This window comes from Topomyia yanbarensis, chromosome 1 (assembly GCF_030247195.1).
Source record: "Topomyia yanbarensis strain Yona2022 chromosome 1, ASM3024719v1, whole genome shotgun sequence".
NCBI lineage: Eukaryota > Metazoa > Arthropoda > Insecta > Diptera > Culicidae > Topomyia > Topomyia yanbarensis.
Genome location: NC_080670.1, coordinates 36,775,628 through 36,799,194, shown reverse-complemented (window position 1 = coordinate 36,799,194; position 23,567 = coordinate 36,775,628). Strand labels below are relative to the sequence as shown.

The following is a 23,567-nucleotide window of genomic DNA, read 5'->3' as shown; positions in this document are numbered from 1 at the left end:
ATATATATATATATATATATATATATATATATATATATATATATATATATATATATATATATATATATATATATATATATATATATATATATATATATATATATATATATATATATATATATATATATATATATATATATATATATATATATATATATAGATAGATAGATAGATAGATAGATTAACTCTTCAAAAAACCCTGAGTACGCCACTGAAAACGACATTCGATAAAAATTCTCATTTCGTTGTTGTTTTGATTTTCATTATAGACACTCATTCTCGACAGTGCGAATCAAGCTCAGACTAAACCAGTACCCAGCGCGAATACCCATGGACGGTCTCCCACCCTGTGGTGGGATAAAGAGTGCTCAGAGCTGTACGCGGAAAAGTCAACTGCATATAAGACCTTCCGGGAAGACGGGTTACCCGCTAGCTATGAACAGTACGCGTCGTTAGAAAGGCGAATGAAGAGTCTAATGAAAGCCAAAAAGCGCAGTTATTTGCGCCGGTTCGTCGACGGGTTAACGAGAGAAACTGCGATGAGCACTCTTTGGGGTACGGCTCGACGTATGCGTAACCGAAACAGTACCAACGAGAACGTGGAATATTCAAACCGTAGGATATTCGCTTTCGCCAAGAAGATCTGTCCGGACTCTGTCCCGGTACAGAAAACGTGCCGCGCCGCGTCTCCTTACGATACCGCGAACGAAACACCTTTTTCGATGGTGGAGTTCTCACTTGCTCTCTTGTCACGCAACAATAACGCCCCAGGGTTAGACAGAATCAAATTCAACTTGCTGAAGAATCTGCCTGACACTGCAAAAAGGCGCTTGTTAAATATTCTTGAGGGTAACATTGTCCCTCATAACTGGAGGGAAGTGAAGGTCATCGCCATACAAAAACCAGGAAAACCAGCCTCCGACCACAACTCGTATCGGCCGATTGCAATGCTGTCCTGTATTCAGAAGTTGTTCGAGAAAATGATCTTGTTTCGCCTCGACAATTGGGTTGAAGCAAATGGCTTACTGTCAGATACACAATTTGGCTTCCGCAAAGGCAAAGGGACGAACGATTGCCTTGCGTTGCTTTCTACAGAAATCCAAATGGCCTATGCTAACAAAGAGCAGATGGCATCAGTCTTCTTGGATAATAAGGGGGCTTTTGACTCAGTTTCTATCAACATTCTTTCAGAGAAGCTGCACCAGCATGGTCTTTCACCAATTTTAAATAACTTTTTGCTAAACCTGTTGTCTGAATAGCACATGCACTTTTCGCATGGCGATTTAACAACATCGCGATTTAGTTACATGGGTCTTCCCCAGGGCTCATGCCTAAGTCCCCTGCTCTACAATTTTTACGTGAATGACATTGATGGTTGTCTTGCCAATTCATGCACACTAAGGCAACTTGCAGACGACGGGGTGGTCTCTGTTACAGAGCCCGAAGCTGCCGACTTGCAAGGACCATTACAAAATACCTTGGATAATTCGTCTGCTTGGGCTCTTCAGCTGGGTATCGAGTTCTCCACGGAGAAAACTGAGTTGGTTGTTTTTTCTAGGAAGCGTGAGCCGGCACAACTCCAGCTTCTATTACTGGGTGCAACGATCAATCAGGTTTTTACATTGAAATACCTCGGGGTCTGGTTCGACTCTAAAGGTACATGGGGATGTCACATTAGGTATCTGAAACAGAAATGCCAACAAAGGATCAATTTTCTCCGAACAATAACTGGAACATGGTGGGGTGCCCACCCAGGAGACCTGATCAGGTTATACCAAACAACGATATTGTCCGTGATGGAGTACGGGTGTTTCTGTTTCCGCTCCGCTGCGAACATACACTTCATCAAACTGGAGAGAATCCAGTATCGTTGCTTGCGCATTGCCTTGGGTTGCATGCACTCGACCCATACGATGAGTCTCGAAGTGCTGGCGGGCGTTCTTCCGCTAAAAAATCGATTTTGGGAACTCTCATATCGATTGCTCATCCGATGCGACATTCTGAACCCGTTGGTGATTGAAATCTTCGAGAGGCTCGACGAGCTTAATTCTCAAACCCGATTTATGGCCTGGTACTTCGACTACATGGCACAGAGCATTAATCCTTCTTCATATACTCCCAACCTTGTTCGTTTCCTAGATACTTCTGATTCTACTGTATTCTTCGACACATCCATGAAGGAAGAGATTCGTGGAATCCCGAACCATATACGCCCGCAAGTGATCCCCAATGTATTTTATAATAAATGCCGAGAAGTCGACTGCGACAAAATGTTCTACACTGACGGATCAAATCTCGATGGGTCCACTGGCTTCGGTATATTCAACAATACTATCACCGCTTCATTCAAGCTCAATGATCCCGGTTCAGTTTACGTCGCAGAGTTAGCTGCAATTCAGTACACTCTTGGGATCATCGACACTCTGCCCACAGATCACTACTTCATCATTTCGGACAGCCTCAGCTCTATTGATGCTCTTCGTTCGATGAAGCTCAAAAAGCAATTCCCATATTTCCTGGGGAAGATACGGGAGTCCTTGTGTACGTTATCTGAAAAATCTTATCAGATTACCTTTGTTTGGGTCCCCTCTCATTGCTCTATCCCGGGCAATGAAAAGGCCGACTCATTAGCAAAGGTGGGCGCCATAAATGATGACATATACGAAAGACCAATCTGCTTCAACGAATTTTTTATTATTTGTCGTCAGAGGACACTCAACAGTTGGCAAATCTTGTGGAGCAATGGTGAACTTGGACGATGGCTACATTCCATTATCCTTAAGGTATCAACGAAGCCTTGGTTCAGGGGGATGGATGTGGGTCGGGATTTTATTCGTGTAATGTCCCGACTTATGTCCAACCACTACACCTTAGATGCGCATTTGCGGCGTATTGGGCTTGCGGAGAGTAGTCTGTACGCTTGTGACGAGGGCTATCACGACATCGAGCACGTTTTCTGGGTATGCGCCGGGTATTTGGACGCCAGGTCTCAGTTAAAGGATTCCCTTCGGGCCCGAGGTAGACCACCCAATGTCCCAGTCCGAGATATGCTGGCAAATCGTGATTTCCCCTATATGTCCCTTATTTATACTTTCATAAAAACGATAAATATCCCAATTTAGCCACCCTCTTTTTATTTCTAGTTTTTAGAAGTTTTCTCCTGCCTTGTGGAACCGATCAGCTCCAGACTGCCACTATGTAACCGCCGTCTCCCTTACCACTACGGAAACTGAAGCGAGAGCGACTCGAGGTCCGATGACTTTTGAAGGATTCCCTCCATCACCTTCTGATGATTTCAAAAGAGTTGTATCATACTGTGGCAGAAATGGGTTTCCTCTCATAATCGGCAGAATTCCCACCACATAATTTGGGGCAGCTCTGATATCAATTTGAGAGGCACCGAATTGATGGAATACTTAAGTAGTACATATCTGCACATTCTTAATGCAGGAAACCGCCCAACTTTTGCACGAGCTGGCAGAGAAGAGGTGTTAGATGTAACTCTCTGCTCTGACAGCATTACTCATGAGTTGACAAACTGGCTCGTACCAAACCAAACGAGACCAAACTGGCTCGTACCAAACGAGCTCGAACCGTCGTTTTCTGATCATAAGTACATCGTCTTTGATCATTTAAACGTCTCGCTAGATATCGTCACCTATCGTAATCCCAAATCTACGAACTGGGACCTCTGCGAAGAGGGCTTGGCGACTAGGTTTCATGGGTATCTTCCGACGATTGAATCTCCAAGTGATTTGGTTGAGGTCGTGGATAAAACAAGCTCACTCATAGTAGCAGCATACCAAGAGGCTTGTCCGCTTCGAGTTATGCGTGCTTCTAGAGGAACACCTTGGTGGAATACCGAACTTGTTCGACTCAAAAAGTTATGTAGGAGAGCTTGGAATCGCAGACGCAGGGACGGGTCGGAGGCATTTAAGTTGGCTCGCAAAGCATACAGAAATACCCTTCGATCCTCTGAGCGAAGTGATTGGAAAAGCCTCTGCACAAATGTCTCAAGTCTCAACGAGACTAGTAGATTAAATAAGTTACTTTCGAAATCGAAAGACTTTCATGTCAGTTCCATTAGAACTGCTAATGGTGAATACTCGTCTGACGAAGATGTAGTACTCAACTGTCTTTTTGACACACATTTTCCAGGTTGTACGAAGCCATCACTGACGACTGCCCCTGAGTTCTTTTCAGGCAGTTCTGATTCTTGGGCATTTGCTCGTAGAATTGTGACAACCGAATCGATCAAATGGGCGATTGAAAGTTTTGCTCCGTGTAAGTCTCCGGGAAAGGACGGAATTATTCCAGTTCTACTACAAAAAGGATATGAACACTTCAAGCATATTTTGAAAAAGGTTCTTACTTGCAGTCTTGCAACAGGATACATTCCATTAGCGTGGCGGGAAATAACTGTCAAATTCATTCCCAAGGCCGCGTCACTTATGAGGAGGTAAAGAGCTTTAGACCGATCAGTCTGACCTCCTTCCTTCTCAAATCAGTGGAACGTTTAATCGACCACTACATTCGGGATGGTAGCTTGGGCGAGCACCCGCTGCATGCAATGCAACATGCATATCAGCGGGGGAAGTTTACTACCACCCTGTTACACAATGTTGTCTACAACATTGAAAAAACTTTTTCACAAAAGCAATCAAGTTTAGGAGTTTTTCTCGATATTGAAGGTGCTTTTGACAACGTGTCTTTCGAATCCATTTTGGAAGCAGCACGAGATCATGGAGTACCTTCATATATCACGAACTGGATACACGCAGTGCTTAGCAACCGACATCTGTGCTCATCGTTAAGACAAGTAGAGATGAGGAAACTGAGTGTCTGCGGATGTCCTCAAGGTGGTGTGCTGTCACCACTTCTATGGAACTTTGTCGCCGATAGCTTGTTGAGAAAACTAAATGAGCTTGGGTTTTCGACGTATGGTTTCGCCGATGATTATCATATAATGATCACCGGTATTTGCATTAACACACTTTTTGATTTGATGCAACAAGCCTTATATGTTGTTGAGCGGTGGTGTCTTCATGTTGGACTATCAGTTAATCCAAATAAAACCTCAATGGTGCTTTTCACGCAACGAAGGATTACAACCGGAGCTCGTCCATTGCAGTTTTTTGACTCTGAAATTATTGTCGAAGATCAAGTTAAGTACGTTGGGGCAATTCTCGACTCAAAACTTAATTGGACAGCTCACATCGATTTCAGGATCAAGAAAGCTTGCATGGCCTTTGGCCAATATAGACGGGCTTTTGGAAAATCTTGGGGACTCAAACCCAAGTACATTCAGTGGATCTACACTACAATTGTTAGAGCAATACTGGCATACGGGTGCCTTGTTTGGTGGCAGAAGGGAGAAGTCATGACAATCCAATCAAAGTTAAACCATCTTCAGAGGATGGTCTTGATGGCGATGACTGGTGCGTTCTCGACAACACCTACTGCTGCTCTCGAGGCACTCTTGAACATAAAACCACTACATGTGTTTCTGAAACAAGAAGCACTTTCTTGTGCATACCGTCTTAAGGTTACTCGGCTCTGGAACAGTAACCCAATAGATCGTGTAACTAGCCACACAAGACTGTGGCCCCAAATGGTTACTTGGGATGAATATACACTTGCTCCCAGTGACCTTACACTCACATGTAGTTTTCCTTCTAAAACTTTCAATGTGAGAATTCCTCTTCGTGAGGAATGGCTGTCTGGCTGGATGGAGCGACAACTTGAAGAATACGTAGTTTGTTATACGGACGGTTCTTTGTTGGAGGGCCGCGCCGGTGCTGGTGTCTATTGTCATGAGATGAGATTAAACCAATCTCACTCGCTTGGTAGATACTGTACCGTATTCCAAGCAGAAAGCTTTGCGATTCTGTGTGGCGTACAATCCGCACTTCAACAGGGAATTTGCGGTAAAAGAATCTATTTTTGCTCTGACAGTCAGGCTGCCCTGAAAGCACTTAGTTCGGCAGATTCGAGATCGAAATTAGTAATCGCAACTCAAATCGAAAAACTTAGCATTTCAAATGCTATCTACCTTCTATGGGTACCCGGTCATTCCGGTATTACTGGAAATGAATGGGCGGACGAATTGGCTAGAGCTGGCGCTGCGACTGATTTCGTTGGTCCAGAACCAGTTCTACCACTGTCAATAAGTTGGATAAAGCACAAGATTCGCTCTTGGGCTGCATTCGAACATGCCAACCATTGGCGTAGCTTGCAAACTTGCGTTCAAACAAAGGCTTTTCTGCCGGATGTGAGTCCGAAAATGTCAAGAAATTTGTTGCATTTTTCCAAGCACAACTGCAGTATTCTGGTCAGGGCACAGACTCACAGACTGGACATCGCAAACCCAATTATCACATGGCTACTATTCAGCGCGCTGAGTATTATTCATGTGATCTTTGTGAATCCGATTACGGATACATTTGATATGCAATTGCCCTGTATTAATGCAATTGCGCATCCGGATTTTTGGTTCTCCATACATAGATGAACCTATGTAAAAAAATATTTCAACATTGTAACCTCCTAGTTTTAAAATATCCAAAATGAAAAAACAAAAGAACTTGGCACCGCCAAGCTAACGCATTTGTACCTATAAAATTAACGAAATGAATAAAAAAAAGAACAAGTATTGCGATTTTATTTAAAAATATATTTTGTTATTCACATAGGCTTCACTTTTCATGTCCGTATTATTATTTTACAATGTCATTTAGAAATATATTTATTGCTCTTTTTCATCAATTTTGTGTTTTTTTCAGAAATTTGATATTTTTTGCTTTTTTTATTCCTTGTTGCTCAGTATCAAATGTATAATTTTTTTTTATTCATATATTCAACCTCTTGAAAAATTATTTTGATAAAAACAGATGATCGAATTTTTGGGTGATGCCAGTTTAAAATGCTTAATTTTCTAGTTGCCAGTTTTGCGGTTTTTGCATCCGCGAGTCTATTACTATGAGTGTTTATAATTTTCATGACACTGATGCTGGCTCTACAGAAAGGCCTTCCATGACAGGGAGATTGCTCTACCGCTATAATGGGCACAATCGCGAGCTAATTTTATCCAGTTCCAGTCTCAATATTGAATCAGTTCCTAATTGGTTTGTTTTGTCAACGAAGAGCTTCACAAGAAGGTCGCTTGATCATCGCATTTCATTTTATCTTCCGTCTTGAGTTCAGTTATACCCGTGAAAATTATTTGATATTGGCCGGAAATTGTTACGAATCGTTTTGTTTAGTGTATGTTCGAACTATAGTTTAATTAAACCGACACACAGAGTTAAAAAAAAACAGTTAAAGTTTATTCGTCTGTTGCTCATTGACGGTTCCACCATTGTTCGTCTTATCGAAGCTAAGCTATATAGCAAACACAATGGGCTACCCAAAGTGTTCTCAAGCAATCGATGATACTGATTTGTTCACGGTGTATGGAGGAGCCTATAATAAAACGTTCCACGCAGATTGTGCAGGAATAACACGTCTCTTATTAAAGAAAGGTACAGAAACTCTTAAATTTTACAGTTTTTCTTCGAGAACTGGAGGGTTGAGTCTTCGAGGGCGAGTAAAGGCGCTATAACTTTGGCTCATTAACCAGGACAGGGTTAATAACCTTTGCCCTATCCCAGGTACCTAGGGCCAAAGAAGTGACATTAACATTAAAAAGATCGGTCCACTAGGTCCAATAGTTTTTTCCGTGATATAATTTGATCCTTCACTAACTAGATCCAGCCAGAATTCCAACTCATCTTCCGGCTGAACTTTTTTGGATTTGACAGAATCACAGCAACTACTTACAGTATGCATGACTCTTTAAATTATACTCTTGTAAGTTGGTTGTAAATAATAAACACTAAAAAGCGTGAGCGTAGCATATCCAAATAGCGATAGATAACAATCAAATAGATCATTGAAATGAATGGAAGAAATGCAGTTACAGAAATTTGAACTGCAATTGAAAGTATCCACGAAAACTTATCCAGAAAGGAAAGAGATAAAAGGAGAAAAAACTACGAGTAGTCGAGCTGACACACAGATAAAAACAACTGCTTCCATACATCATTGGTCTCAAATACTTCAAACGAAATGATCCAAAATAAAAAATTCAGGATATGAATGGAAATTTCTTTTGTTCTATCGCGAGAGCACGTATCTAACATCGTTCGTGTGTAGCAATTTACTGTGGTAAAATAAATTAACAGCTTGGAAAGTCCAAAATACGAATTACTAGGAGGTATGTACGAATATCTAACTACTGCACCATTTCAGTCCAACCTCGATAGGCCCAATTTTCGGGTGACATTTTCGGTGACCGTCGTCGTCGCCGCCGCCGACGCATCACATCTGCCGATTCATCGTATCCGAACTGATAGCCGTTCGGCTCATCGGAAGCAATGCGCACATCCACCTGACTCTGGCGGCCCTTTTGGTCACCGCTTTCGCTCAGCTTCTTGAGTCCGATAATCGACGACAGCAGCAGGGCCATCATCGACACACCGAGCGCTTTCATCGCTAGCATCGCGACACTGCCGATTCCAAGGGCGCCCATCATTTTGCTCATCATGACACCCATCATCATGATCATACCGAGGCCACCCTTGTCCTTCTTGCGGGCTTCTGTAAGGGAAAGGAAGAGAGCGAGGTGTGGGTTTAGTTTTTATCATTAAGCTACGTGAAGATGGTGTTGGAAAACATTGGAACAACGATTAAATAGTAGACACATACTGGAAAATAGTTCATTGTAGGCGTATTTGGTTCTAACACGAGGGATTCGCAAATATTGATGAGACCTAAGACTACGACGGTGGACGTCAAAATCCACAAGGAGATCTGGGCAATCAGTTCTCGATTAAAGTATATCAGCAAAGAACTGTCTTTAATCCATTCATGCCCATGTTGTTTGTGGACAACAACGTTTTTAAACAGCTATAACTTTTGATTGAGGCAAGATTTGCTCATAAAAACAAGTAAGGCTAATAAATGCGACTTTTGGCTTTCATTTGAGTATTAACAGTTACAAGGATCAGCTCTAGAACTGAAGTTATTGCAATTAGTCTATTTGAACTCCGATGGAGCAGTGCTGCCAGGGTCCGTTTACGTTGACGACGGAAAATGAATTTTTCATATATCTTCGTTATTTTGCAATATTAGTGAAAACTGATAAAACTTATCAATTTAGACGGTTTTTGGCTACGTTTTCCACGCAGTTGGACTATTGTAAGTAATCTAGGAAAATTGTAGTGAGCATTGAAAGGTAAAAATTGAGCTGCTTCTAGCACTGCAAAAAAAGCACCTACCTTTATTAAAAAAGGTTTTTCGAGTTTCTTGACCCCACCGTTTCAATGGAAAAAAAGTTTTGAAACCCTACATGCACTAGAAAAAAGTTGGGCATGAAAGGGTTAAAACATCTCGACGAACTGACAGCAGATCGAGATCGATAAGTAGACAGCGGTCCTGATAGCTTGGGAGGTATAGCGGGCTCCTCCATGGTGAATTACGAAGGGCAAAGCGAACAAATTTACGCTGAATAGCACAATACAGCGCCTTTAAGCAATGGACATCGATGAAATTTTTAGTAACGGAAAAAATGAATCCTAAAAGCTTTGAGGCCTTGGAGAAATTACATATTCTATATGATCCCTTAAGCTGAGTTAACCCCTTACAGAAATTTCTCGATTGAGAACAGTTTGCCATTTTTTTTTTAATTTCAATTATAGAGGTTTTAACCTATAGGCCATTTGCCTCTTCGGGTTAGAAAAATCTCTTAAGGAAAAATTTCTAACCCTATGTGCGGGGTTGGAAATCGAACCCAGGTGAGTTGCGTACAAGGCAATCAATTTACCAACTACGCTATGCCCGTCCCCATGCAAAATGTTGTAGTTATATGTAATTAGTTTAAATCGTTAAGATAGAACAGAAATATAAAAGGTCCTAGATGACTGCCCTGAAGAACTCCAGAGCTGACTGCGAAAGGAGATGTAGTAAGGTCTCCAATTTTTACTGTTGTTTCACGACCAGTCTAATATGACTGAAGCCAATTCCAAAAAGCACCACTGAATCTGAGTCTATTCACTTTTGCTACAGTTATTTGATGGTTAATTTTATCGAAGGCTGCGGTGAAATCAGTGTAGATAAGGTCGACCTGTTAACGTGTTTGTAATTATTGAAAAACTAAAGATGTGCACGATACTAGATTCTTGGAAGATTACACATACAGCCGTGTTGAGTTTTTTGTTATGCAGTTCGAGAAATTATATGCACATATTCCTTGTCTTGCCGTGAGTCTTTGTTTTTTTCATTTTCCAAGGTTTTTTTGAACGTGTCCACTGGAAAACAGACAGAGAATTGTGATTGTGACCACCGCCACAGCCTCCAATACCTTCTAATTGCCCTATCGACCCCCAATGTTTCCTATAAGCAATTATATGCGATAAAATCGAGAACTATTAACTCAAACAGCACGTAATCTAGCTATTCCGCTGTAATTCGAGATGTCGAATTTGGTCCCCTTTTTGAAGATTGGGAATATATACGATTTTTGCCACAAAATTGGGAAAGTTCCTGACTGTAGAGAGGTATTGGAAAGCACTGCTAATGGTACGAAAATACTATTTGGGCAGTTTTTCAGTACTACGAATGGACTTCAATCAGGTCCAGCATTCGACGATGACTTAAGCTTGGAACATGCAGTGTTGATCATGGTAGTTGTGATTGGAGGGTGAGAGCCAATAGGAGAACGGAGAGGAACGTAGTTGACACCCGCAGAAAACCAGTTCCTTGGTTAAGGTTTCATCGGACAGAGCACTGCTGAAGTGTATTCGGAACAAGTTGCATATATCGGGCAAGGGTGATGATTAGACTGCCCAGAAAAATGATGAATTTTTGAAAACTCAATCGGCCCTCCCCTGAGTCGATTCCTAGTCCCACCAGGAGTACTTGCACCAAATTTGAAGCAAATCAGACAAGTCTTACTACCGGACCAACGTACCTGAAGTTTGTATGGAATTTTTCAACAATTTACATGGAGAAAACTCCCTAGTTCGTATTTTCGCCACTAGGTGGCACTGTATGCGTCGTATTATCACTGTAAGTGAAAATAAGAAAGATAATTTAATTGTCTACAACTTTGTTGAAGACTGCTAGTAAATCCGGCTTTGTTAAAAGAAGTTATTAAACTTTTAACGAAGTGATGTCTGAGTCAGTTTTGCATGGGGCCTAGATTATTTCACAAAAATGTTTAGTTCGTGTGACTCGAGTACTGATCAGAGTTAAAAATATTCGAATTCATTGAATGAAAATTGATCATATTCAGCCGCATTCACTTTCAATATTCAGTGACGCAGCTGAAAATGTCAAACGAACAAGCCGCCCATTCATCCATGCAGATTTTCATTCGTCTCCGATTATTGCACGAAGCGACCATGCGGCAACGAATCAAATGCATCAAAGTAGGCCCTGGCGCAATGTAAGCGATGATGATTGTTGTTTCATATGCTTTACCGGCATTTGAAAACATTTTCCTAGATAATTAATGAAATGAATATATTGTACGATATTCAACTGAATGAATAACATGGATATTTGAATGAATATTTTTTCTATTCACCGTGAGTCACATCAGGTTCATTTTCAGCCGTCAAAAAAGAGCTTCGATTATTTTTAACTCTGGTACTGATACACAACCATGCACTGTTAGGCCCCATGCAAAACTGACTCAGACATCACTTCGTTAAAAGTTTAATAACTTCTTTTAACAAAGCCGGATTTACTAGCAGTCTTCGACAAAGTTGTAGACAATTAAATTATCTTTCTTATTTTCACTTACTGTGATAATACGATGCATACAGTGCTACCTAGCGGCGAAAATCCGAACTAGTGGGTTTTCTCCATGTAAATTGTTGAAAATTCCCATACAAACTTCAGCCACGTTGGTCCGGTAGTTAGACTTGTTCGATTTGCTTCAAATTTGGTGCAAGTACTCTTGGTGGGACTAGGAATCGACTCAGAGGTGGGCCGATAGGGGTCATTTTTTTCCTGTCACTCTAGATGATTCTACTCCTTCGAGTGACATGGGAATAGGCAGTCCAGTTTCCTTTCTCTTTTCATTGACGTGCACACCAAAAAAATCTGAATTTTATCGTTGACGTAATTTCAAACTTGCCACAATCTAAAAAACCATAACTGACGAAATGACGAAATATAAACGTGTTCTGTTTAATTTTACAGGAAAGATGTACTTTCCACGCGCAGTGCCATAATATTACACCCTTCAACATTTTAATCAAACGCCATATGTGGAGTAAAATTACGTGACTCGCAAAATTCAACGACATGTAAAATTAAAACCAAACGTAAAACTATGTCGTTTTTGATGCTCGTATATGTCATGGTCAGGAGACGTAAATTTACACGATTTTTTCTAGGTGTGTGGTTCCAGAAGCTTTCGGGGTCGGTTCTAAGATTATTCCATCGCCACTGTTGTTTTGTTCGTTTCTATCCTACCTAAATACAGAATAAGATCTTCCTAAAATCTGTTTAGATGACGAATTTCTGTTCAGCCAAGTTTCTCTAAACACGTACATATCGTACTCACAGTCTGAACAAGCCAGGAGATACTCAGAGATGGTACTATTCATGACACCAACGTTCTGATAGTAAATATTTAAACTAGTGTTACCAGAACTTCTCGTTATGTTTGAAAATAATGTGCTGGCAGCATTTTCGAACGGATCTTTCGGGTGCGGCGATAGGTTTGTCGAAATGGCCGTGGTGCGCTGGTGATTGAATGTGACGATTGAACTGGAGTGCTCAAAAACTAAAACAAAGCAGAGTCATGCGCATCGCGGTAAAACTTGCAGCACATTGCTGAATGCGACAACGTTAAATAGTATCCTAGAAAATGCCACAATACCCGAGCAGAAGAAAATAACTTCAGAATACCAAATTCAGGTATACTGAACCCAATACTTGAACACCACAATAAGGTATTGAGGAGCCTTGAATAAGAGGAAAAATACCTGTTATAATAACTGAGACATGTACTACGAATAACTAGCTGATAATGAATCGAGTTATTATAATACCTGAATAATAACAAAACCTTTTCATCCTTCCAATAGCAAAATTCACTGTATGGAGTTATTCAATCAGGTATTGATTTGGAATTTGTAAAACTCACTGGAATACATAAATAATACTAAAATAAAGTATTATACCTCATTGAGGTATTATGCCGGTATTGAAGAATGTTTCTTCAATACTTGCCTAATATCTCAATGAGATATTAAAAATCAATTAATACCAGGTTTTGGTATGGTACCAGAAAATAGTATGTTCGGGTTACCGGCCAGTTATTTTCTCCTGGTCGGGTAGAAGTTCACGTATATGATTTGGCTCCGCGTACTCCGACCTAACCGTGAAGAGGATAAAGTTAAAATCAAGTGCTGGAAAAAATATTCGAAACAAGCTATGTCTCAACTGGTTTCGAGAAGCATGGATTTTACGGAATTGAATGGAAATTTGGATAACAAGGCAGCTGTTCTAACTAACGTGTTAAAAGAGTGTACAAATAGTTTAGTTTCTCAAAAGTTTGTTAATTCAAATAACTCGAACAGCTGGTACTCTTTAGATCTTTTGCGCCTTAAACGTAAAAGGGATAAAAAGTACAAGAAATTTTGCAGAACTAATAGTGAACGTCTTTGGAATGGGTACACACACGCGCGAAATATTTATTCACGGGCCTTGAAGAAGACCAAATGTGAATATATTCAAAGGAAGATCGATCAACATCAAAAAAACAGCAAAGAGTTATGGAAAATCCTAAAGAATTTAATTAAACCTAAACGTAGTTCCTCGCAGTCCATAACTTTTAACGGGATAGAAGAACAATCTGAACAAATAATAGCTGAAAAATTGAACAGTTATTTCGTTAACAGTGTCCAACTGATCAATCAAAGTATTGAGCTGGTCAGTGAACCTGTGGAAATAACACAGCCGATTAATACTAACTGTAGATTTGACGGATTTCACCCAATCACTTTTGAACAATTGAAAAATATTTGTTTTTCTTTGGGAAAATCGGCTGGTATCGATAATGTCAATGCAAAAGTGATACAGGATTGCTTTCATGTCATCGGACACGATCTGCTGGATCTTGTAAATGAATCGCTACAAACTGGGCACGTGCCGACAGTTTGGAAGGAGTCACTTGTGATTCCTATTCCCAAGGTTACTGGGACGGATAAAGCCGAAGAGTACCGCCCCATTAACATGTTGCACACATTAGAGAAAATTTTAGAACTTGTTGTTAAGGGCCAGCTGATGAGTTATTTGAATAATAATAATTTGCTAATTCCGGAGCAATCGGGATACCGAGAGGGGCACTCTTGCGAAACCGCTTTGAATCTAGTGTTAGCAAAATGGAAAGAGAAAATCGAGGTTAAAGAGACTATATTTGCTGTATTTTTGGATCTGAAACGCGCTTTTGAGACAATTTCGAGACCTTTACTTTTGAAAACTTTAGAGCGATTTGGTATCGGAGGGATAGCACATAAGTGGTTTGAAAACTATCTATGTGATAGAACTCAGAAAACTAGTTTTAACGATTTTGTATCTAGTCCTCTCGGCAATTCTCTTGGAGTGCCGCAAGGTAGTGTCTTGGGTCCTATTTTATTTATTATGTATATAAATGACATTAGGCGAGTTTTACGATTTTGTGATTTAAATTTGTTTGCTGATGACACTGTTCTGTTCATTGCAGCTAAGGATATAAATGAAGCCGTGGCGCATTTGAACGAAGATTTGCATTCCCTTGCTCGTTGGTTAAAATTTAAACAATTAAAGTTAAATGTTGCTAAAACTAAATATATGATTATCTCTTCGGCTAATACTAGGCCTGACGTTAACGTTGAAATAAATGGTGAGACTATTGATCGCGTTAGTGAATTAAAATATCTTGGAATAATCATTGATGATAGATTAACCTTTAAGTCTCACATCGACAATGTCATCAAAAAGATTGCTAAAAAGTATGGTATATTGTGTCGTCTGAAAAATGATTTAACAATTAGTAGTAAAATTTTATTATATAAATCTATTGTTTCACCACATATTGACTTCTGCCCGTCCATTTTGTTTCTTGCCAATCAAACACAAATATTGAGGTTACAGCGATTGCAAAATAGAATCATGCGATTAATTTTAAAATGTAACAGATACACTTCCTCTAGTTTCATGCTAAGCGCATTACAATGGCTCTCTGTGAAGCAAAGAATTTATTACTTAACAATGGTGTTCATTTTTAAAATTATTAATGGAATGCTACCTCGATATTTGTGTGATCGAATTGAAAGAGGAAGTGATGTGCATAGGTACAACACTAGAAACGCGTCTGATGCAAGAACACCTAACTTTTTATTTAGTAGATCACAGAACTCCTTGTTGTACAAACGAATAAGTTTTTTCAATTCGATGCCTAGACATATTAAACGTGCGGCAACATTAGCGGAGTTCAAAACACTATGTATTTCACACGTAAAATCTGCTTTGTAGACAGATTTTTTGAATTTTTATATTTTGGAGTTATTTGAATAACTATGTAATACCACGAAGATTGTATTTTTTTTCTCTTCTATTATTTGCATTTAGTCACACTAAGTTATTATATTCGCTATGATGATGATGGATTTTTGTTAATTGTTTATTATAGTTTTTAAAAATAATGAGATGTCTACAGAAGTCTGAGCCACGCGCGCGATAAACAGATAGAGACTAACTTGAAATCGAACATGGTGAACAGTGCTAAGAGCTCATCGGGTTGAATTGAAGCTTTTAGACTTTTGTTGTGATCAGGGTCTGATTTGATGATGGAGTTGCTTTGCTGGCTTTGCTCGACAATAGAGTTAATCTCGGTTATTGCTGCCATAGCGGCAATAACGGAGTTGGTTCGTTGAGTGGGGGGCTTGGTGATTTCTTCTGATAAAACAAGATATCGGGTTCAATTCCTGATCAATCCAGGGTATTCCCGGAAAGGAATATCCCTGGATTGCCTTGGGTTAGTGGTACGCAACTTTCAATAAAGGGGCCTGATGTGGATGATATAACTCGATTAGACTCTGCACTGCCACTAGGCTCGTCACTTCTCACCTTAGCAGGTGGTAGTACCGATGTCTTGGTCAGGCGGGAGGAGTCTTACAGAGAATTATCAGAAATGGAAGCTATTGGGTTCAATTCCCGATTCTATCAAGTATCTTCCCGGAATGGAAATTTTCTTGATGGACCCTGGTTGTTGATGGAATATTCGAAATATATCTGGTTACGTTCTTTTGAAGGAAAGGCTATGTCTGTAAATTGAACCAGTCCGTTTTTTTTGTTAACTGGTCTTGTCATGATTTAAAATATTAATTATCTTCTAGATAACTCGTTCAGCTCACACCTTTGTGGGGGTATGAGGTGGGACCATCATCATCATCACCAGCATCTAACTCCTGATGACGTGATTACAAAGATTCAGAGAAATAAACTTAGTTGCAATGATGATACTTGAGGAACTTTTTCTCGGGTTTATCTAACGGTGTTCGTGTTGTAAGAACGCGTCCGATCAAACAACATCCTTCATACATAACCACCTCATTGAAATCAAACGAGGTTGTCCCATATTATTGAACAAAACTTTTCACGTGCCCAGGCCGGATTTCTACCGAGATGTACAAGTGTCCACATATTTTTCTATGTGTTCTTCTGCTGTCACTTTTTTCAAACAAGGAGAAATGAAGGAGAAAACAAAAGCACGTGTTCCTTTGCTTCCTTCTGAGTGGTTAGTGATGTAAACATTTACTCTTTTCCGGTCCCGCTCTCCATACTTATTTTCACCACGTGTTTACAAGCTTCGTTTCGATGTGTTGGTTTGTTGATGATGTGTTCTGTAGTCCCGGACGCCATGATTAATTTCACTAGTAACAAACAAACACACTCAAACATGACGAATGTGAACACGTATACTATAATGCATGTGGCATTTCTACATGCCAGTTCTGCAGGAAGAAACCACACCTAAGAAAACCTTACGCATAAACGCTGTTAAGGAAAATCCGACAAAATTCACTAAAACCAGCACACAGTTATCTTACGCTAAACAACAAACAACTGCAAACCAATAACGCGCCTAGTGTCTCTACGCCAAAGACCAGCCACAACACCTATGAAGCGAATGTCGTAAAGACTGATACACATTAGCGATCCATAATAATAGGGAAAAAACTAAAACATCCGACCGTTAACAGCATTAAAGTAGTACAGATGACCCAGCAAACCATCAATCGTATAACAATGTAGAAAAAGACTCGTAAAGATGTCTACAAAGAGTCAAAATCGTTATGACAGTCGATTTTAGTCTGCAGAAATTGATTAGTAATCGCATATTACTAAATACATGATTTGAATACGACCTTTCATTCGAAATCGCATGGATGTTCTAGTTAAATCGTGTTCGATCGGGGTTGGTCGTAGAGCACTGGCAAACTTATATTCCTATAGCTACAAATATTTAAAGCATGAAAAATTGTATTTTTGCTCACATTTGATCGTATTTTACTTCGATCAATGTCGGATTAAAAACTTAACAAAGTCATTGTGGTCGTTCCTATGTGTAGGAATAGTCAATAAGCAACATAAACATATCTACGACTCCGATATACATCACAATGGCTTCAAAAAGTTGGATACGACTAAAAATATATCACAACATATAAGAAACCCGATTTCGCGAACTTACTTACGACTTTTCTCATATCTTTAAAATGAGATTGCTGCATATATGTTTATCGGAATAGGGTTTCTCTACTTGAAGATAAGATATGATTACGAAATATTGTCACGCTTATAACAATTAAAATAGTTCTGTGTGGTAAGTCCTGTCCTGCAATCCAAATGTCGTAAGTTCGAATCCCACTTTAGCAGAGTATACAGTTTTCGCATTCGTGAACCGAATAAGGCGATATTTCACCTACTTCGACCAGCAATAAAAAAGCAAACATACGATGTAACATTGTTTGCTCTCCAACTTTTCCCGACAAGACAGCATTGGATCTTATCTTTTCGCGGTACAATATGAGATGATATTTTCGCGCTTAATGTAAAACTGCCGAATAACTAATGGTTTCGTAAAAATTCACAAAAATGAGTAGATACAGATCCTTAGAATGAAAATACTGCAATAATGTGGGGAAATAAATTCTATAATGTAATATATTAATGGTTTTTCTTGAACTTAATTTATCACGAGGTTCGAAGCTGCGAAATTATCACGCTTCCATACTGCATTGTCAGCAAATTCTCGCAATTTCTTGAAAGGTGAAAAGTTGGGTCCGTGCCTACTAAGGATAAAAAAGCTGTGCGATAAACTGCTTGTTGTGAGAATGAGCGAATATTTTAACCTCTGCACTTTAGCATGAGAGGGGGAGACCTCAATGGGGGGTTGGGTTTTGGCTCCGATTCACAACCGACATTCGTTTTTTTTTGGAGATGATTTATGTGCCTGTTAACTGTTCCTGGTTTTTGATCTTCTTTACTGACGAATGAGAGTTAATCGTAAATCGTGTTCCGGAATCGTATACTACACCCAAAATCCGACGGGTATGTTTCTATTACTTTTGGGTAAGATTCTATTGTGTTTTCGGTAACAGACCACGCAATTGCGCATTGCGGTATTAAACTCATATTCCCGCAAAGGTAGTAAACGGTGGAATGACGAATTTCGGTTGCTGTTCATGTATGCGCATCACACAATCAAACACTTCTTCAGTATGTGTCAACCTCGGCTCTGTTCGGATATAGGATAATTCGGTCGATTACTATGATAGTATTTGTACCGAGTCAAACCAACCGGAATCCTGGCGGATCTCTGACCAAATTCAGGCTGGAATCTGCCCCAATATTGGCAGAAACCAGCCAGAATTACGGATTTTTTACTGGGTAGGTTGGATAGTGGAATAAAAAGTTTAGGCGGTTTCCGGATCCGGCCTAGCTGCCAGATCCGGACCAGTCCCCAAACCCAGACCTCCCGGATCCAGACACGTGCCTAGATCCGAACCAGCTCCCGGATCTGGACCAGTACCCGGATCCGAACCAGTACCCGGATCCAGCCCATCCCCTTTTCCCCTTACCAAGTCCGGATCTGAACCAGACCCAGACCTGGTGCTTAGATCCAGACAAGTGTCTGGATCCGGACCCTCGGTTCGGATACATGGATCCAATCCATAGGTCTTGCTTCCCGTACATGACGGGAAGGACTGTTCATGTTTTGTGCTGTCGCTACCTTGCTGTTAACGTCCGTGATAGAAAAGAAATTTCAATTTAACACCAGCCGAAATACCCCACCACTATTCCGAGTCGTTTTTTCTGACTGTGCTTTGAAGCTAGCCGAGTGTAAGCCGATCTTCAAATACGGAATGTGTCGTGTACAGAAAATCGAATCTCGTCTTTGTCCACATAGTGTTCACTTCATTTGATGCGCAATACAATGACAAGCGAAGTGCTACACACTTCCAGACAATCCGACGCGATAATATTTATTGAATAAGAATTGATGAAACATGAGTGCGACGCAGAGAAGATTTGAATGTGTTGGTATTGCCGTTTGAGGAATTTTTTGTTGTGACCGTTTTGGCATGAAACGTCTTGCTATTAGAGCATTTTTTTTTCTTATTACCGTAAAGGTATTACGGCCGAGTTTTGGGTGTAGTTATGGATATCGCATATAATGCCAGATTGTTTCGCATATCCAATCTTAAATACATTCTCTAGAATCGCTTTCATACTAGAAATTATCGCGCCTAACGTGTATATTATTGTCATAAATCGTCAATTTCAATAGCTATGTACGTATATCGCCTCCAGTTTGGTACGCATATGCAGATTTTCTGCATTTTATGCGACTTGTTAGTGGGATATAAATACGTATAATTCAGTTGCAACTTGGATATACCATCAAAAAGGCTGGCTGGGGAGGACATGGACGAATACGATAAAGTGAAATAAGATAGACCAAATGGTCCCTAAGACGCGGCAGTTATTGGTTCACCACCAAGGAAAAGGAATATCAATACACAGCATCAACCTGCGTATCAAATAAACAGTTTGAGCTTGTTGAGCTTGTGCGACCACCCCTGGCTGCTACTCCGTTATCGATCTGGACTAGCTGAAGTTGCACAGGGAATCAGTAGGTAATTATGCTTGGGAGTAGCGAAATATCTTTCAATGTGCAACTCCTGGTAATTCTAAAGTGTTTATTGATCAATACCGGCGCCGGCCAGGCCCGAACGTAGATTGCGGAAGGAAAGGGAAGGAATGGTTAGTCCGATACTTGCTTTTGCTAGAGACCGTATATACTACTGCGCACTCCACAAGTATCACGGGAGGAGGAATTTGTTAGTATGTATAGAAGTTGAATTCTACTTCTTCTTTACCGACGCCAGAGAGGTGACTCTACTATTTGGACTAGAATATCGGATCCATCAACTCATGAACCGGGGATCAACAACTTTACTTCCCTTCCGAAGTAAGACGTGACCACAGATTTTTTCACCTCAGACAAATCTCAACGACCTCAGCTGGAATTGAACCCTGGCCAACTGGAATGAGTGGCGGTCACGCTTACCACTCAACCACCGGCGCCGTCATCCTGCGTATCAAATAAACAGACGAAAAAAATGACTTCAATACTAATTGGTCGGTGTTAAGTCAGACCGGACTAAGTCGCAAAACATCAAAAAATGAGATAATTATAGCAATGGATAAAGAATTTCGTCTGCTACATTCGACTCTTGCCAGATTTGAAATATGTAACAATAAACAAGAATTACGGCAAAAATTAATTTCCAATCATAATGTAAAGGATGCTGCGATTCAAACTTTAAACTCGTGTTTCTCGAAATCAATATTTTGTCACTTAGTCCCGTCTGACTTAACACCGACCAATTAATGTATACCCTTGGTGATAATTAGATGTTTGTCTATGGAAACATTTTTGGTCGTTAAGATGTCGATAAGGATAGAGCTGCAATAAACAAAATGACAACAACCTATTCGATTTATAAGAAAAATCGTTATTGGTCTTTTACCCTTTTCTAGTCTAATCCAAGGAGTACAGCCCAAATCCCGCAAATCGCAAGTCACATCAAATCAATAAATTCCAAATCTAATTTATCAATTTAATATGAACAACCAGAAAAGCACCAAAAAAGAGAAAACACGAAAATTGTTGTCCCAATTATCTACAATTTAATTTCTTATTGCCAAGAAAAGCAAGTTAAAGAATCTGAGCGCATGAGTAAAAGGCAAACATATATCACACGTGCGCACCAATTTGTACCGCTAGAGCTCTCATGAAGTGTTGTCGAGCAACATAACAGATTAAACTATGTACCGTCTTCCAGCAACTGGATGATTATTGAATGATCTAAATAAATTTGGAATGCCCCGTAATTTATCCGTTGGAAACTGTTTTCATGCTGGGAGCTGAGCAATTTGTTTGTGTGTGATCTGTTTCATTCATTTTTGATGGAGACGTTTGATATTTTGTACTTTCTTCCGTATTCATTATTTGCGTTAGAACTAGCACTTCGAATGGCTAAGACAAAAGACATTAAAAATATGCGACAAAATTTAACAACACCTTCACCAGGCCACCTCACGAAACCAACCATCCATTACCTTCAAAATTCTCCGTCAGCTCCCGTTGAACCGTTAGCAGCGTCGACCGCACCACATTCTGAATCTCACCCTTCTGTGCCATATTCCCCAAATTAATCTTCAGCTCGTGGCTCGCCAGATATCCTCCGATACGATCCAGCACTCCCTCCCGTTCCTCACCGATCTCGTTGACAGTTCGATCCTGTTCCTCGTCGCTGCGCTCGACTGGTACGATCTCAACACCGGGCATCAGTTTTAGGGATTTTTCCGACGTCAACCGTTTCATCACATTTCGCATTACCCTAGCACCGTAGCAGGCCAGGGTACTATCCACTCCGACGCAGTCTTTGAAGGCAAATGTCACATCCAGGCAACCGGCGAAACTCACCCAGAAAATCACATACACTAACCGAACAGCGGCTTTTCCCATTTCGACACTCGTTCTCAGTGAACGAACGCACAGCAATGTATAGTTTTCGTGGAGGCCACTTTTCGTTAACTACCACCGTTCGGCAACTTCCAACAACCGGTACCACCCGAAAATCTGCTAGCTGATCAGTTTCTCTTCCCAATCGCGCGCAACTGTTCGCTGAAGCGCCGGGAGCAGTGCATTTATACACAACAAAGGGCAACCAGATTCAATACGGATTTCGTTGCACCGGGCTTCAAGAATCAGATCAAAGCAAATTTTCCACCTGAATACCGGTGAAACGAGCGAAAGAAAGGGAAAAACTGGGTTCCGATTGGAAACGGAAAGCGGAAAACCAACCGCAAAGAAACGATTTCAGGCCTTTTAAGCTTGTATTTCTGGCTAGCTTTCCATCGATGGCCGTGCGTGGAAGTGTGGGGGCTTCAGTTTTGTCTTCCGATTGATGCAGATGTTGTCTGCACCCGCCCCTCCCCCTCCTGTTCAACTATTTGCAGAGTAAAGTCAGTGGCATTAGCAGTCCATCAGCAGTGTCAATTATAAATTTGTAGTTGATTGGAAGGTGCAGTTGATACGGAAAATGCACCTGCGTTTGATTGCTGTGATTTGCTAATTTGCATAAGATTTCCGAAAAATTACATGCAACTTTCCAAGAGAATTAAAAAATAGGATTTTATGGTCTTATTAAAAAAAGTAACAAAAAAAAATAACTTTCCAAATATGAAACCAAGCAACTAAAATATTGTAGAAACTTTGGAAAATTTGTATAATTTTGAAAACTTTGGAACAATATTACCACATTTTAAACAATTTAACAAAATTATACAAATTCTCCAAAGATTCTCAAAATCTGGAGATTTGGAAAAATTTCGTGATATTTTGTTGAACTGAGTGAAATTTCGTAAAAATTTTTAAAATAATACAAAATTTTAAATATTGTAAAATTTTGTAAAATTTTGTAAAATTTTGTAAAATTTTGTAAAATTTTGTAAAATTTTGTAAAATTTTGTAAAATTCTACAATCACAAATTTCAAAATTTTACAATTACTAATTTCAAAATTTTAGGAATTTTGTGGAATTTTATGAAATTTTATAAAACTTTGTAAAATTTGAAGACTTTTGATACATTACCTAAAATTTTGCAAAGTTTCAATGTCCTGAACAATTTTTTGTCAAATGATATGAAATTTTTAAAACTTTCGTGATATTTTCCTGGAGATTTTTTAATATTTCTTTATTTTACGAAATTTTTAAACTGTAACAAATAGTTAATGTAAAATTTAGCAAAGTTTGGTAAAATTAGAAAATAATTCATAAAATTAGTTCAAATTTCGTAAAATTACGTCAAATTAAAATAAAATGTTGTAAATAGTTTTATGAAAGTTAATTTCAATAAAATTTCACAGATCCTGTAAAATTCCGCAAAATTCT

At 39.7% G+C, this 23,567-nt stretch overlaps 1 protein-coding gene across 1 annotated transcript; it reads right to left on the bottom strand.

The window, feature by feature from the left end:
• Nucleotides 1–8,272: 8,272 nt before the first annotated feature.
• LOC131694870 (uncharacterized) lies at nucleotides 8,273–22,138 on the bottom strand. The gene is made up of 2 exons (XM_058983382.1): nucleotides 21,730–22,138; nucleotides 8,273–8,637 (listed from the first exon to the last, which is right to left on the bottom strand). The coding sequence occupies exons 1-2, from the start codon at nucleotides 22,136–22,138 to the stop codon at nucleotides 8,273–8,275; spliced, it is 774 nt and encodes a 257-aa protein (XP_058839365.1).
• Nucleotides 22,139–23,567: the final 1,429 nt, after the last annotated feature.